This window comes from Caloenas nicobarica, chromosome 3 (genome assembly GCF_036013445.1).
Source record: "Caloenas nicobarica isolate bCalNic1 chromosome 3, bCalNic1.hap1, whole genome shotgun sequence".
NCBI lineage: Eukaryota > Metazoa > Chordata > Aves > Columbiformes > Columbidae > Caloenas > Caloenas nicobarica.
The window spans coordinates 58885732-58901097 of NC_088247.1; the positions used below are offsets into that span (position 1 = coordinate 58885732).

The 15366-nt window shown below is 41.9% G+C and overlaps 1 protein-coding gene across 1 annotated transcript in view; it reads left to right on the forward strand.

Annotated features, from left to right (window-relative positions):
* Positions 1 to 618: 618 nt before the first annotated feature.
* The window catches only part of ENPP1 (ectonucleotide pyrophosphatase/phosphodiesterase 1), a 55607-nt gene continuing 40859 nt past the window's right edge, over positions 619 to 15366 (forward strand). The window contains exon 1 of the mRNA XM_065632607.1: positions 619 to 824. Coding sequence (XP_065488679.1) covers positions 636 to 824 — 189 coding nt within the window. The 5' untranslated portion in view covers positions 619 to 635. The remainder of the gene's footprint in view (positions 825 to 15366) is intronic.

Genomic DNA, 15366 nt, shown 5'->3' on the forward strand with positions numbered 1-15366 from the left:
TGGGCGTGAGGGGTGAAGCCTGGCAGGCGGGGAGAGAAGCGCCTTCAGCCTGCGGAGGAGCCCAGCCGCCGGCGAGCAGAGCTGGGGCTGCGAACACGCACCGGGGGCTGGCTGCGTGCGGCCGGCGGCCCCGGCACCTCCCTCCTCCGCGCACACCTGTGCCGCCGCCGGGGCCGCCGGGCGCCTTCGGGGAAGGCCGTGGCACCGCCTCCGCCCGCTTCCCGCGGCGAGGGTCGGGCGGCGGAAAGTTTCTCCGCGCTCCCTGGTAAACACGGCCCGGCGCCCTCCCCCGGCCGCTATTTTGGAGCGGCGTGATGTCACGGCGAGCTGCCACCGCACCTCCGCTGGCCCCGGGCCCCGCGTCTCTGGCCCGCAGGGAGGGGTGGCCGCGGCCCGCCCTCACCTGCAGGGGAGGGGGCGGGAGGTGGGGGGCAGCCGAACGGGCCCGCAGGGAAGGAGGGAGGGAGTAGGGGGGGAACAGCCCGCTCCCTCTGCTTGGCCGCGGCCAGCGGGGGTGCCAGCGGGGGAGCGGGGGCCGCCGGCGGCCGCGCTCCCGGGAGGGGCGGGGTCGGGCTGCCACGCTATTAATAGCCGTGGCGGCGGCGGGCGGAGAGCAGAGCAGAGCCGTGGGGACCATGCAGGGCAGCGGGCGGCAAGCGGTGGGGAAAGGCCATGAGGACTGTGTCGACGGGATAGGGGCGGCTGACGGCGGGCAGCAGGCTGCGGCCGTGCCCATGCTGCCGGCCATGGAGGTGGCCGAGGAGCCGGAGAAAGCTCCGGGAGGCAAGAGCAAGGACCCCAACACCTACAAAGTGCTCTCCCTGGTAAGGGCTGACGGCCTTCCCCGGGGCTCCCCTCGCCGGTGGGTGCGGGGGGAGCGGTGCGGCTGCGGGCAGGTGTTTTGCCCCGCAGGGCTGGGGATAAGTCTCTCCCCGGCCCCTCGGGGATGAGAGAGCAGCCCATGGTGAGGCCTCCAGAACGTCCTGGGGAGTCTGTCCCGCCGGCCTGGAGCGGTGTCGGGAGGGGGAAGCCGCCCTCGGCACCAGCGGCTCCTCGGGAAGCCCAGGGCGGTGGTGCTGGGGACGGCTCCTGCCCATCTCGCCTCGGGAGCTGGCTCTGGACAGAAGTGTGGTGCTTTCGCCTGTGTTATCGCCCATAGACAGCGACCTGCCTGAAAGGGGGGTTGTAATTTTTCAGTTTATTTATTTTACTCTTTTGACAGCGCTCAGGATTGAATCGTCTCAATTATTTTGTAGTGTTGATGTTTGTCCCGTTTTCTAGCATGTGGTTTTAGCTGTTTGGTATAGGGGCACATTGGGGAAGGCAAAACCGGGTTAAAACAGGAAAACATGTCTGGAAAAGCTAAAAAGAGCTCAAGAGCTGAAAGGATGTCAGAAGTATAGAAACGTGCATGTCACTGAATTTGAAGCACTGTGGATTCAAAGTTTGTCTCCAAGTGCTACTTGGAGCCCCTTTCAGCCCTGGTTCGAAGGCCTTGGTGGCCAAAGCCATTGTTAGCAGGTAGGTCACTTTCCAGTTTTAGCTATTCTGCTGTATTATAATTATCCTTCCTGTAGAGATGTGAAAATAAGAACTTCCAGACTGCCTGGAGTGATCATTGTGAGGCTAAAATAATTATTAAGGTAAAAGAACAGCAGCATTCTTGGAAGGAAGCTTCAGTGGAGCTGCCGTAGTCTTTATCACTATACATATATATATAAGCAGTCCTCTTTCAATGCATTAAAGTGTAAGGATCAAGATGCCTTTCCAAATTTACCTATAGCTTTGCAGTCTGGTTACTGTTTCAAATGAGCCATCTACTGTATCACAGTGACTACATGTTGGATGTACTTTCTGGCATGATGTGTGGTAAGTTGTATGTCAAAGTTTGTCAGAACATTATAAGAAAAATACCAAAATTCATATGAGGGTCTATGGTAGTTGTCACGTAGAAGACTTTTTGGCAAATATTTTGATGAAATATCCTCTTAAATAAAGATAGCGGTTTGTAGCTTGTGTCATTACTTTGTTGTCTTCTGGGGAGTTGAGGTCGTGCCGTAAAAGCCATCACAGTTGGATGGTGAAAACAGTTCAGCTTTTTTTCAGGCTTAGAAATAGGTAATAATAGTGGAAAATAATTATATGCTATTCAAAACCTATTGTTGCTTGGAGCTTTTTAGGCTCTAATGCCACAAAATGATTAGAGATACATAGCCACTTAAAGACTGGAGTTCAGCACGAGTTAAAAGGTTTGCAGGTACTTACTCTTCTGAATTAAATCCTTATTTTCCAAACCATTACTGTTCTTTGAGAATTGGCAAAACGTTCATCCTGTGCTGACGGAAGTGTCAGAGTGAAATATATGTCAACTATACAGAAATAATTTTAAACTTCTAAATATGAACACCCATGCAATATTGGTTTTGGCTGTTGCAGACACTGAGATAATTTACAACATTCAGAGAGGACTTGAAAAACTTTGTAAATACTGCAGGTGATATTGGATTGAGTAAAATAAGAATATGTTAGAAAGTGGAAAACTGGAGATTGAATCTAAGTTTGTTGTTTCTCACAAGCCAGTGCATTTATAATGCATTGATGATATTGTCCCTGTGTAAAAAAGAAGTGAGTAGACTTATCTGCTTAGTGTTTTGGGTTGGGCAATGTGAAACTATAAGTGACTAGCCATAGGTAAACTCTGTTTGCCTGCATTTACCTTAGTTGTATGCACTGTTGCTTTCTTTATTTGGGTAGATAAATTTACCCCAAACCAGTTTTTCTTCTATGTTGAATTTTTTGTAAAAACTGACGAGTGCATTTCTGGTGATCAGAGAATACTTGAATTACTTTTTTCATTTTCCTGGAAAGCACAGGCTGGTTTGCATTCCCCTCTTCCCTGTCCGTGTACTCGCCACCCATAGATGTTTGCACAATTCGCGAACACAACCTAGATGTTCCCAGCTTCCGTCCATGACCTGACCGTACCCAATTAGAGACAAACTGTAGAATTCCCATGCACAAAAGGTTGTACCCTGTAGAATCTACCCATGGGTTCTGTTGGTTGCTCCAGAAGTCTCTGTGTTATGTGGCAGTACTTGGTTGTTAGCTGAATGTGTGTTGGTTGAGGGAGGATGTAGGCAGATAAGAAGCGCTATAGTCACCTCCACTTCTAACAGTGTGTGTTGTGGCAGGCATAACTTTAAGTTCTGCTGTAGGTTTTCATACCATACAGGTTGCTCTTCTGTCTCTGCTGCACAGAGACTATTCTGGAAACGGTGGGATGGGACAACAGGGCTTCACTAACCCATGGTGCTTCCCTGAGGCAACAGAATTAAAACATCCAGCTTTGAGCAATCATGGGAGATGGTGATCCTTTTGTCCATTTATCTAATTTCTGTGCACACCTTTTCATTTAGTGCCTTGCCAGTTTTCCGAGCTCGTACCTTTATCCCTCGAAGCCCAAGGAGCTGTCTGCCTGTTTGTGGTCTCTCCAGGCTCACCCGTTGCTGTTTTGTGACTGAGCAGCATCCTGCTGCCCAAGGGCAGTGTAACTCTTGCTTAGGTTTGAGGTTTTCTATTCCGACTTGACAACGACTCTCAGGCTTTGCATTTGGTCTGATTCATTCGTTCCATTAAAACATTTTCCATGCATTTATAACAGCCAAAACACTGAGGAAAAGGTAACAAAAATAGGCAGTGTTTCTTTTTGACAGTTTCAGGCTTTCTTTGTCAGAACTGGAAAACTCATTTAAACTGACACTTTTGTTAGAAAATTTTGTAAGGAGTTTTTGCAACTTGAGAATTCCTGATGAGAAAAAGAATTATCAAAAAATTCCAGGTAAGGTCCAGACTGAGACATTGAAAGTGTGTTAGTCTCCTCTAAAGAGAATAACTCAAGCATTTCAGAGAGCATAAAGATAATAAATTGTGAATTTTTAAAAAATATGGTGGTAATACACTTAGAAATATTCTATAAGACTGGGGTTATTTTTTCCTTATACTTTTTTCATTAAGGCAGTCCAGTCCTTTTTTTAAGACTAGTGTTTTATGCGTGTGCCAAACACTAAGCAGTCTTCTGAAATTTTCTTTTATTCAATTGCCTTCTGCAATTCACCAAGAGGTCAGCTAGTACTTGTATAATACCTGTGAATTGAAATAGTTTTACTTAACAAATTAAGACAGTATAACTCTTGGTTCATACTCCCAGAAAGCTGCTCTATGTCTTGCAGATGCAGTGAGAAGCCGTCCAGGATATGCAGTTGCACTCCTGTAGGTTTGATTACTTTTTCTTTTGAATGGTTAGTGAACTCTCTATTGGCCTGAGGATCAGACTGAGGCAGTAGGTGGGACAAGGCCTTGTAATCATCTGTGAACTGAAGCCAGTGAAGGATACCACCATAAAGATGGCATCCTTGGGAACCTCTCCACTGATCTTGGTTGTCTTTTTATCTAAGTTAAGTGTGCTGGGCTGTACCCTGGGACTGGTGAACCGAGAGATGTTTTCTTTCCTTATACTTAGCACTTGTTAGATCCCACCTGGAATCCTGTTTCCAGGCTGGGGCCCTCCAGTACAGGAAAGATGAATTCAACAGGAGTGAGTTCAGCAGAATGCCACCAAGGTGGCCTGGGGCTGGAGCTCTACTCCTGTGAGGAGTGGTTGAAGGGCCTGGGCTTGTTCAGCTTGGGGAACAGGTGGCTTGGGTGAGGAACACCTAACAGCAGCCTTCCAATACCTCTGAGATGTCATCAAGAAGATGACACCAGGCTCTGTACTGGTGTGCACAGTGGGGGAAATGAGACAATGGCAATAAATTGAAACAACTGAGGTTCTTACTGGATACAGGGGGCAAAATCACTTTGAGGATAATTAAGTGTTGGAAAAGGTTGCACAGAGAGATTGTGTTTTCTCCACCCTTGAAGTTTTCAGGACTTAACAGCACAAAGCCACGAGTTGGCAGGTCTGAATTTGGTTTTGACCCAACTTTGGGCAGGAGATTGGACTAAAACCCTGTTGAGATCCCTTCTAGCTTTATTCTATAAATCTGTTTCTAGTTGTCCATTAGTCTCTATATTAAAATTAATGTGTAAGGTCTGAATCATAAACTACCATAAATCACAAATAAGTGAGACAGCCTCTGCCTAAGGGAGAGTAACTCTTCTCAATATCTGCTATTGCTGCAGTCAGGAGAGAGTCTGACTGTAGAAGAGATATTTGTTGGCTATCAAGGTATTTTATATGAGAGTCCTGAAAGTTTTTCATCACTTCCTTCCAAAATAACCCATAGCTGCTGACTTTCTGCTTGTACAGGGAAAGATGGGTGTGCCATGTCAGGATTTTGGAGACAGCTGTAGCTTTGTTTGTATTTTTGTTTTTTCTTCCCCCACAGAGATGAAGGTGTGGAAACAACCTTTTCTTACGTAGGTGTCTGAAAGATTACATGCCTGTTTTGTTGTTTTAATGCTGATTGTTTTCCTCCTAAATACAAGGATGCCCAAACCTTCATATAGGTTAGTACTTCCTTGGAATAATGCATTTCTATATTCTTTCTCCGGAAAAGATGAAAAATGCCTATTTTATTTAATATACTTGTCAACTTAATCTTTCCTTCTCCAACAGCAGATGTAGAAGAGAAAGTAAGATGGGGAGCAGTTAGTGGGGGAGCAGTTAGTGGGGGAGCAGGTGGGAAATGAGGTGGACTTGTTGAAGTAGTGTGTTGGCCCAGACTCTTCAAAAACTTGTTCTGCTCTCGGGTTTGGGTTCCTGAGAGGGATGTGATCACTGGATGAACTCATCTGTCTTCTGCTCTTGCTGCAGTGTGGTCTTGACTACCTGGGGAAGGGCTGCACAGAAAGCTGGTTCCAAACTTGTGGATTTTTCCCTTTATGCTCATCAGACAGGCTTGGGAATAAACATAACTCATGTGAGTAAAGACAATGATAGGAAAGTGTTCGTGCCCAAACCTTGTATAAAAATCTTCAAGGCAGAGTAGGGACCGCCTTTGTTTATACCTTTACTCAGAATTAATTTTAAATATTATTGACAAACTAGGTTGACTTTGGGTGTGGCTGTGTCATGGTCAAAGGTGTGATTGTGACTTTGCTAAGCATACCTCAGCTTGCTTTAATCTGGGTAGTTCAGGTATTCAGCATAGACGAAACAGTGTGGAGTTCAGAACAGGCTGCAGGATGCTCTCTTATGTAGCTGAGCTGGAGGATTTAAGCCACCTGGAATGTTTCGGTCGCCCCTCAGTGCAGTGTGTGAGTGCTGCTGGCTTCCTGGACTCCAGCTGGAGTGCAAAGCTTGGTACAGGCTGAAGTACACCTGGCTGTGTGACTTGTGTGCCTATGTCAACACTGCTGGCTGGTTACCTGCCTGAAAACATCCACGTTGAGCCTAGGAATTTGAGTATAGACTATCTGCTGATGGATTGGGCTGTAGTATGCTAGGATCAGCCATTTGGTCCATCTAGGTAAAATGAATGAGTAACTGGGGCCATGATTAGTGTCATGTGTGCTCAGATTTCCTGCTCAAGCGTTCAGAGCTCTGACTCAGTCCATGCCTTAGAGCTTTCATCACATTTCTTTAATTTTGCAGTAATAGTCTTTGTCTACATGTCAGGCACCAGATGATGGCAGGTAGTGCTGAAAGAGAAAGTAAAACTGTGTCCAGGAGGGACAACAAGGCAGACACAGGCGGTGGCCTCATTAAAAAGTGACAGTCTCATCATACCTAAGCAAGGTGAGCAAAGCAGGATTGGGAATGCTAACCAGGTTCAACCAATAGTCTAGATTGCCAGATGAGTATATAGTGATAAGACAGGTCTGAGGTCAAGGAAGGATGTGAAGTCTGTGAGTTAGGGTCAGGGTCAATAGAGTGCTTGGCCAGGATGGACATGACTGCAGCATGGCTCTGTCACAGCTCAGGCAGGGACAGAGGCAAGACCTGGCTAAGACAAGGTGAGGGGTGACTGCTGGAGGCTTCTGCTAGCTTGTTCTTGAAGAGCTGTCTTTGAGGCTGGTTGAGGTTTCTCAAATAATGCTGTCAACAGCTGAAACCGTGTCAGAGAACTGGCCCCAAGCACAGGCAGCCAAACTCCTGGGAGCGGGGGGCTGTGTGCTCTTGGTCTGAACACCACCACCATGTGGTTCTGCATGACTTTCTGATTCTAAAATAATAAGGAACATATTAATAGTTCAAATGTATAGACTTTCTGTAGAGACAATTATTAACTTGAATTCAGAACAACTTAGTTACTGTGCTAAAACTGTGAGATATCAGGCAAGGCAAACAGTATAAAAATTATGCAAGGCTTCCTTCTAACCCCTGCTCTTCAAAATTTTCCCTTTGCATTCTTTCACTAATATCTAGTCTTACACAAGGAGTGAATTGTTCTGATTTGACCTACCATGGGAGCTACGTTTCTGTTGCTTTCAGCTGAAAGGAGGAGCGAAGCAAATTAAAGGCTTTGAAAACATGAAAAGTGTGAAAAGTTTCTTACATTGGAGCCAATATTGGAAATTAATATATTGGCAAACATCATGGTGACTGTACGCTATGCATGGTGGATTTTAAACTTATTTTAAAGAGTGTTTTGTCTGACAGAATTTGGCAGTGTGTTGCATCTCAGTAGTGTCCCATTTGAATGAAATAGTAGAATATATGACTTTTAGAGAAGCTGTTTTATAATGATCAATGTTGGAATGGTAATTTGAAAACAGGACAGGAAAGATATCAAAAGAATGTAAAAAATACATATTTTCTGCACTGAGAAGCTAAAAATACTTTCATGCACAAGTGTTGCAAAGATCAGCTGTATAAAGTTTCCTTTAAGGATACTTATAAGGCAGCAGTGGATTTTGTTGTGATTGGGATGTGGTGGAGGACAAAGGAAAGTGGTATAAGTAAGGACTTTTGGCAAATAGGCTATTGTTTAACTGTTTAACAGCAAATAAGTTAGCTAAGGAGAAAAGGGAAGTAATGGGAAAAGATGAAATATTCGCATTTCTGAAGAAACTCAAGTGAGCATGAACCTTGTCCCAGTTCTGCAAATCGACCTGTATAGTGATTTATAATATGTGGTAGTATTTGGGTACAAGTTTGTGTTAAAGGTTGGTGGTTGTTCATAGAATAACAAAAAGTATAATGTTACAGCTTCTTGCAAAAAAGTCAATACAAACTCAGCCAGTTATCTTTCATTGTGTTTTTTTATCTCTGGTGTGGTCTAGTGGGCCAGTTTTTGAGTCCTTTTCTGGCTGAAATTTGTTTCCATGTTGTGAAGTGAAGAATTTAGTAGTCTGCCTTTTGTTTTTTCAGGGGCTGTATTCAAAGGGTGCAGAGGTAAATAATGGTCTCTGTCAGCTCTGGATTTTGTTTTGGGAAAATGTGCAAATGGTTTAGGGCTAAAGATGTGCCTATGATCGATACCAGTGTGCTTAGTCAAGACCCATAGTGAATAGCTTTGAAACTTGGTTTGTTTCATCTTCTTCCCATACTGCTTTGTGGTTCTGCGATTTTTGACATTTTGACATTCTTAGAGTGTTTTACAGGATTTCTTCACTTGCTCTTTCAGTTTGTTGTGTCTTCCTGCTCAGCCTAATATTGCTGTCATGGTGGCAGTAGCAACAGCATCTGCCATCAAAAAATGGACGTGAATATAGGTTTACTTGGTATATTGGGTGATATTATCAGTAAGCAGTAGAAGCAGTCTCTGTTTATGCTGTTATTCTTACAACTCTCATGACAGTACTACAAGTTGGAACAGCTTTAGCTTTATTCCAAAAATCTGTTTTCAAGAATAGGAAGAGCATGAAAATGGCTCAAGGTCATATTTTCTTCTCCAGTTTTGATTTTATTCATGGGTCAAGTGCAGCTTATTTGCACAACAGGTTTGAGTTGGCATAATACTGACAGCTGCTTCTCTCTATATAACTGTGCATTCCCGTGTGTGTGCCACTAAAGCAGATGGCATGTGGTGGTCTTTATTCTGTGTTTATAGTCCGCTGTGCTGAATAAAAGAATTGTGTTTGAAAGTGCATTATATACTTTTCTCATAAATCAGCATCAGTTTTCAGTCCTGTTTATCCTTAGGTTTTGACAAGAACCTACCTGCTGATTAAATAGCAGAATCAACTGCTATCTGCTTTCTGAGAACTTAAGCAGAAGTTTTATTTATTCTTCTCTGTGTCTAGCATATAGTTGCACTTTAGTTTATCTCTAAATTCTCCCACGACATAAAATACATTGAAAACCAAAACAGATGGGGTAAAATATGTGTGCTTTGACAACACCTCATGTGTTATTGCCTTCTAGGAGAATATGTACCTCTACAGTTGGACAAGCAACAAATAAGAAAAATATTTTAGATCCTAGCTGCCAGATGCTGACTCTGTATCTTTTTGTCTCTTTCTTGTTAAAAACCAGATGTTTGAATAATTTTGGAAAGTATTCAGAGAGTTATAATACAACAATGTCTTCTGTTGATAATTTTCTGCTGAATGAACAGTTATCACTCTTTGGTAAGCTCTGTGAAGGCTTTTTGTAATACCTTTCAGCAGCTCAAGCTACCTTTAAAATGTTCTTGTCCTTTGAATGACGTTAGGTTGCAATAGTGTGTAATAACAGTCTTGAACATTCAACAGAAGCAGAGAGAGAGTAGACATTCTGTGTGCTGCTTTAAGAAGAAAAACAATCCCTATATGTTTTTAGAGTAAATCTTTTCAGCTCTGAAAAGGCTTTGGGTCTAAGTTGCAACTTTTCCATCCACTAACTTCAGGATAATTCAGTCACCTTCAGTGTTTTAGAGCCCAGGAGGAGGAGGAGAACTGCTGAGGCTCTCATGTCCTCGTTGTCCTAAGTGTGGAATGTGGATCAACAGGAGCATGTCTTTGAAGAGCATGAAAATATTTACAATGGGGAAAGAAGAGATGAGTGGTGCAAGAAGGAAGTGGTATACTTGTTTCGGTGCTGATAAGTGGTTTGGGGTTCTGTTGTTGTGTTTCTTTTTTTGTTGTTTGTTTTTTGGTGGTTGTTTTTTTTAGAGTATTTATTTAGCTATGTAGCTGTGCTGGTGCTCCTTTCAGTTTGGTAAACTTTAAGTATCCCATGCTTTTGAGTAAAACTGAGCTGTCAGGGTGGGGGGGAGTTATCCCTCTTTAAAAATAACTTTTACAAGCATTATGCTGCCTTTGGCAAGTGTGGATAAGACTTTTTTTCTGTACAGTGTGCTTTCTGCTTTTTTAACAGTGCCTTTTTAAAGACAGAAAGTGACTCTGTTCTTACTTGAAATTCATTATTTATTACTATGCTCTTTACACTTCTGTAGATGAGATTCTTTCTCAAAGGTATTTCAGTGTTAAGGTCCAGGTCATTAGTCATCTATTCTAGGTGCACAAAACAGTGAAAACATAGTATGGCCTTCATAGATTCCAGTGCTTTTGGAAAATTCCATGGGTTTTTGTAATACTGGCATTACGGACCCAGTCGAGACATTCTCCCTTCATGGATAGACATGACACAACCGTGAGAGTCAATAATGGAGATTAGAATGGAAAACCATTACTTTGCATTGCTGCTTTGTTAATTGTGTTGTTGTTAATGGATGTGCCTGGAACCTTGGAGTGCCAAGTTTTGTTGGCTGTGGAACACTAGGGATGAAGAAAGGCAAATGGAAAGCAACAGAGTACATGGTAGGTAAAGAGTGAGGAAGACCAATGCAGAAAGAAACTTGATTCAGAATGATTATTACTTAGAGGAAATATCAATGCATTCTTTGCCAAAGAAAATGCAGAGTAGAAGAGAGGGAATAGGAGAGGCAGACAAAGCAAGGGAAGAGTGAAAAGGAAGGGGTGGTAGCATTTGCTGTGTAAAGGAAGAGTAAAATACGATACCTAAGGCTGGTGAGACACTTCTTTGTATGTCCCTAAGACCTGTACAGTTGACCACCCTCTTTGGGGTCTGGTGTCTGCAGCCTGTGTGCCTGCAGGCTCTGTGGCCCCTCCACCAGCTCCCCGGAACCACTGCTGAGAAATTATCTTCAGCTACAATTCTAGAGATGAGTGACGGAAGTGGTCTGCTCTCTAACCATGTTATCATATTTCCATCTGCCTAGCTCAAAATAAAAGGCTTTTGAAATGTTTTCAGAATTGCAGTTTTCCAGACACTCAACCACCTATTCCCAGCCACTATAATGTTTACAAAACAAAGCTTTTATTGCTTCCTCCCACGTAAAGGAAGCAGTGATGGGACAGAGATTCATCCCTAGATGACAATGTTTCTTGATTCCAAAACAAACTTTCTAAAAAATATTTTTAAAACAAAAAGGGACACTTCCTTCTCTGCAGTTGTTACTGTGTTGGTTTAAAAACATTTCTTAGATATTATATTAAAACCAAATCTGACATTTTGTCCTAGCAATCTCTCAAGTTACAGACCATAGAAAGTTCATGTGCTGCTTTTGTGTACAACAAGGCCAGGTTCTTTAATTTTATTTGCCTTCCTACTGAATGTTGGATTCCCATATTCTTTCATAATTGCACCTTTTTGTCAGCTCTTGCTTTCTCTTTTGAGGGGAAGAGTATAGGAGAGAGAAAACAGGTAAGAGTTTTTTCTTTTCCTTAAGAAGGCAGATTAAACCTTGAAGGCCGGAGTTATGTTGACAGTGTGGTAGTAGCTAGAGACTTGAATTTGGTGCTTGCAGCAGAATGCTGCAGGGTTCTAATGAGTTTCCTAATAGTAAGTCTTTAACTGCGTATACAGCTACTTGTCTTCAGATAGATTTAAAAAAAAAATAAATATACATAATCTTTACACAGCAGACTGAAGCATCCCAAATCTGAGCTACATGTGTGTAAGATGATTCAGGTAATATTAGTAACCTGCCTGCTGCAGTTTGCAAGAAGCAAAGTGAATTAGTCCACATTTGGGCTGCAGCAGTGAGATGGCTTTCTGTACCTGGGTGACATTTAAAGCTAGCTTGAACATTCCTCGTCATCTGCAGAGCTGATTGTCAGTGCAAAGGCTCTAAGACTATAGGTCACCTACGAGTGTAATACCTCTTGCTGTGTCTAGTCAGGACTGCTGCTGCTTTTGGCCAGTATTAGTTGCTCCACGTTGTTCCTGCTGAACATTTGTGTGGATAATATCTACATGACTGAAGTAATTCAGACTTGAGACAAAGCTTTGATTCCAAGCCTTAAACACTAAGCTGCAATTACATGGTATAGCCCACTACATTAAGCTGACTGCCCTAGAACATTGTCAAATGCTTTACCTCATTTTTGTGAGGCTTCTTTTTTAAGCATTGAAGAAAGAAGGTAAAAAAAGAAGTGTGTGTGTGTGGGAAGCCTTAGTATTTTGCAGTAAAATATTTTTAAGCCTAAAATTTAAGCTAGTGGGACTAACGTTAAGAAAGCAAAGGCGTGAATGTAATGAGTCAATAGAAGTTCCCATATCTTCATTTATTGTAGATGGACATGGTATACCAGGTAAGAACCTGGACCATATTTTCCCATGTGTATATGTAAGAAATTTGAGAGAAGAACTAATTCGTAATAGAGACATGAAGAAAATTTGTAGTATGCTGCGGTTTGTGACTCTATGAGGTTTCCAGAGTATTGCTTGCAGGAAACACAAGTTCCACTATTGCATCAAGTAGCATTACCATTTTGTAGTATTTCCTACCCAAAAGAACATTCATATGCCTCAGTGAACATAATCCTTTCATGTTTTTGCTTGTTGGAATTAATTATGTTCATGGAAGTGTAAAACTGAAAATCTGGAATACAATAAAAAACTGTGATTTTTTTTTTTTGGGGTAATATTTGGTGTCAAAATGTCAGGAATTATTTGTGAGAACTTTAGTGAGGATTTATCAGTTTTAGTTGGGAAGTATTGTAATGCTACCACTTTGGAATAGGTTTTATTTAGATGTTAATTTTATATTAATTTGGTGTCACAATTGAATTCCTGGTTTAAACATGCATTACCTACACTGAAGCCCCATAAGGGAGTATCAATAGTCCATTTACTGGCACTGTAATGTGTTTTCATTACAAGGATGCCTTAGGTGGCATAAGTCCTATAGATGATGTAGCTGTTTGATGATATTGGAATAAAGCTCTTAGAGTAGGTGTGGGGGTTGTTTGTTTGAAAGCGTGTTTGTGGTTACATGTCAGGGGACATTCTAATCTTTGATCTTAGAAGCAGGACCTGGTGGGAGTAGACAAGCAATATATCATCACCCTAAAATAATAAAATGTTCTCAAGTTGGCTTTTTAAAAACAATTGAACCAATTTGTAATTTCCAAATAATATGTAAGTTAAAAAGACCATAACAGGTTTTGTGCTCTCCACTGATTTTGCTGAGGTTTGACATCCTGCTTCTGACGTGCTACCTACCTAGCTGTGCATGTACTCTTGTCTAGGTGATATTTCATACGGAAGATTTCAAAGGTCAGAACAATTTACATGGAAGATAATACTGTTGATACTGACTTAGCAGAAAATGTTTTTGATATGGCACATGTTATTATGATTTAAAAAAAAAAAAAGGCAAGTGCAGGACTCTGCCATTGTGGTCATTCTTGACAGCTGGGTTAATGGAGACTTGCACTTTATTATCAGTTGTAGTGTATCTGAGTGCACTGGTAATGCCTGCCTTCTTTTTTTTCCTCATTCTTTTTATTATTTTCTGTCCTTCCTTGTCAATTCAGAGAGAGATTTGAACTCAAAAAGTACTTATTTCTCTGCCAGACTTCGCATTGAATAATCTGATTCCAGACTTGCCTGATTCTGAATTATAAGCCAAAGGTTCATCAGGGCCAGTCTATCAATGGATCATAGAATGGTTGGGGTTGGAAGGGACCTCTGGAGATCATCTAGTCCAACCTGCCTGCTAAGGCAGGTACACCTAGAGCAGATTGCACAAGAATGTGTCGAGGTGGGTCCTGAATATCTCCAGAGAAAGACTCCACCCTCTGTGGGCAGCCTGTTCTAGTGCTCTGTCACCCTCAAAGTAAAGAAGCTTCTCCTCATGTTTAGATGGAACCTTCTGTGCTTCAGTCTGTGCCCATTGCCCCTCATTCTATTGTCGGGCACCACTGAAAGGAGTCTGGTCCCATCGTCTTGACATACAGCCTTGAGATATGATTCCCTTTTTTTCATTAATGCTATATGGGTAATATTTTTGATCTTGATTAACATGTTTTATGATAATTTGCACTTCACAAATCCAGAATAAGATCTGAATTTCAATTCTACACATTCCAGAAATTGCTTTCTTAATGTCTATTAACTGCTTAGTGAAGAAAATTGTATCGTGAACTGTATGTTTGTTAAAACCAGCACAAATATATTTTTTTTTTACTTAAATGTACAGACTTGAAAGAAATAACCTTGAGAAATAATCAGTTGTATTTTAAAATGGGATGAGTTTTTGGCACATCACAACATGATTCAGGCATCATACTCAAAAAATCTGACTCGGCAGCTTTTGCTGATAGGAGAGGAGGAGAAAAGGGAGAGACTTTGTGTAGACATGTATATAAAGTTATTGAAGTGTTGCTTGAAAGCAATTTTTCCTCAGAAAACAATGACTGGAAAGATTACATATATGTTTCCCCCTACCCATACTTCCCCAAATACTTCTGAATAAGAGATTCTGCATTGAAGTGCCTTCTCTTTCAGGACTTTTGGCAAACTACCTTATTACATTCTACTCTTGAACAGAATGGCTATCATGAGTGCATTGTTGGCTTTCCTGGACTCTTGAATTACTGTATTTGCAATTACAATATATACACTTCTCCTGAAGAGTTTATGAACCAAATATAATACTTAATGATGTTAAAAGGAATCTTTCCCTGTATTTGAGTAAGCATTAGATCTTGCCCGAAAATGCTGGGCAAGGACAAGATGGTGCTTGTTTGATGACTTGTATGCATTCAAAATCCAAAATAAACATGGCCATAGTCTCTGGTCAGTGTAAGACACTGGTCAGTCTTATGTGACATCCCACAGTTGCTTACCATGGTGTGGACCAACATCTAGTATGAACTAGATCCTAGGAAGTGGGAAAAGGTTTTCCTGCCTAAGAAAATTATAGGTATCACTTAAGGCCCATGCCTTCTGTTTGTAGTCTGTGGTCAATGGCAAAACTTCACTTTCTTAGAACAACCTAGGAGGAAGGAAGAAGTGGAACAAAGAAAGCTTTCTATAAAATTTATATATGAGTAACCGTAAATATTTTGATTTTTTTTTTTAATTTGTGAGAAAGAAATATATCATCATGTATACGTGAAATAATTTGATAAGACATGAAATACACAGGCCCAGTCTTTAGAATATCCATGTTCATGCAACAGTAACTA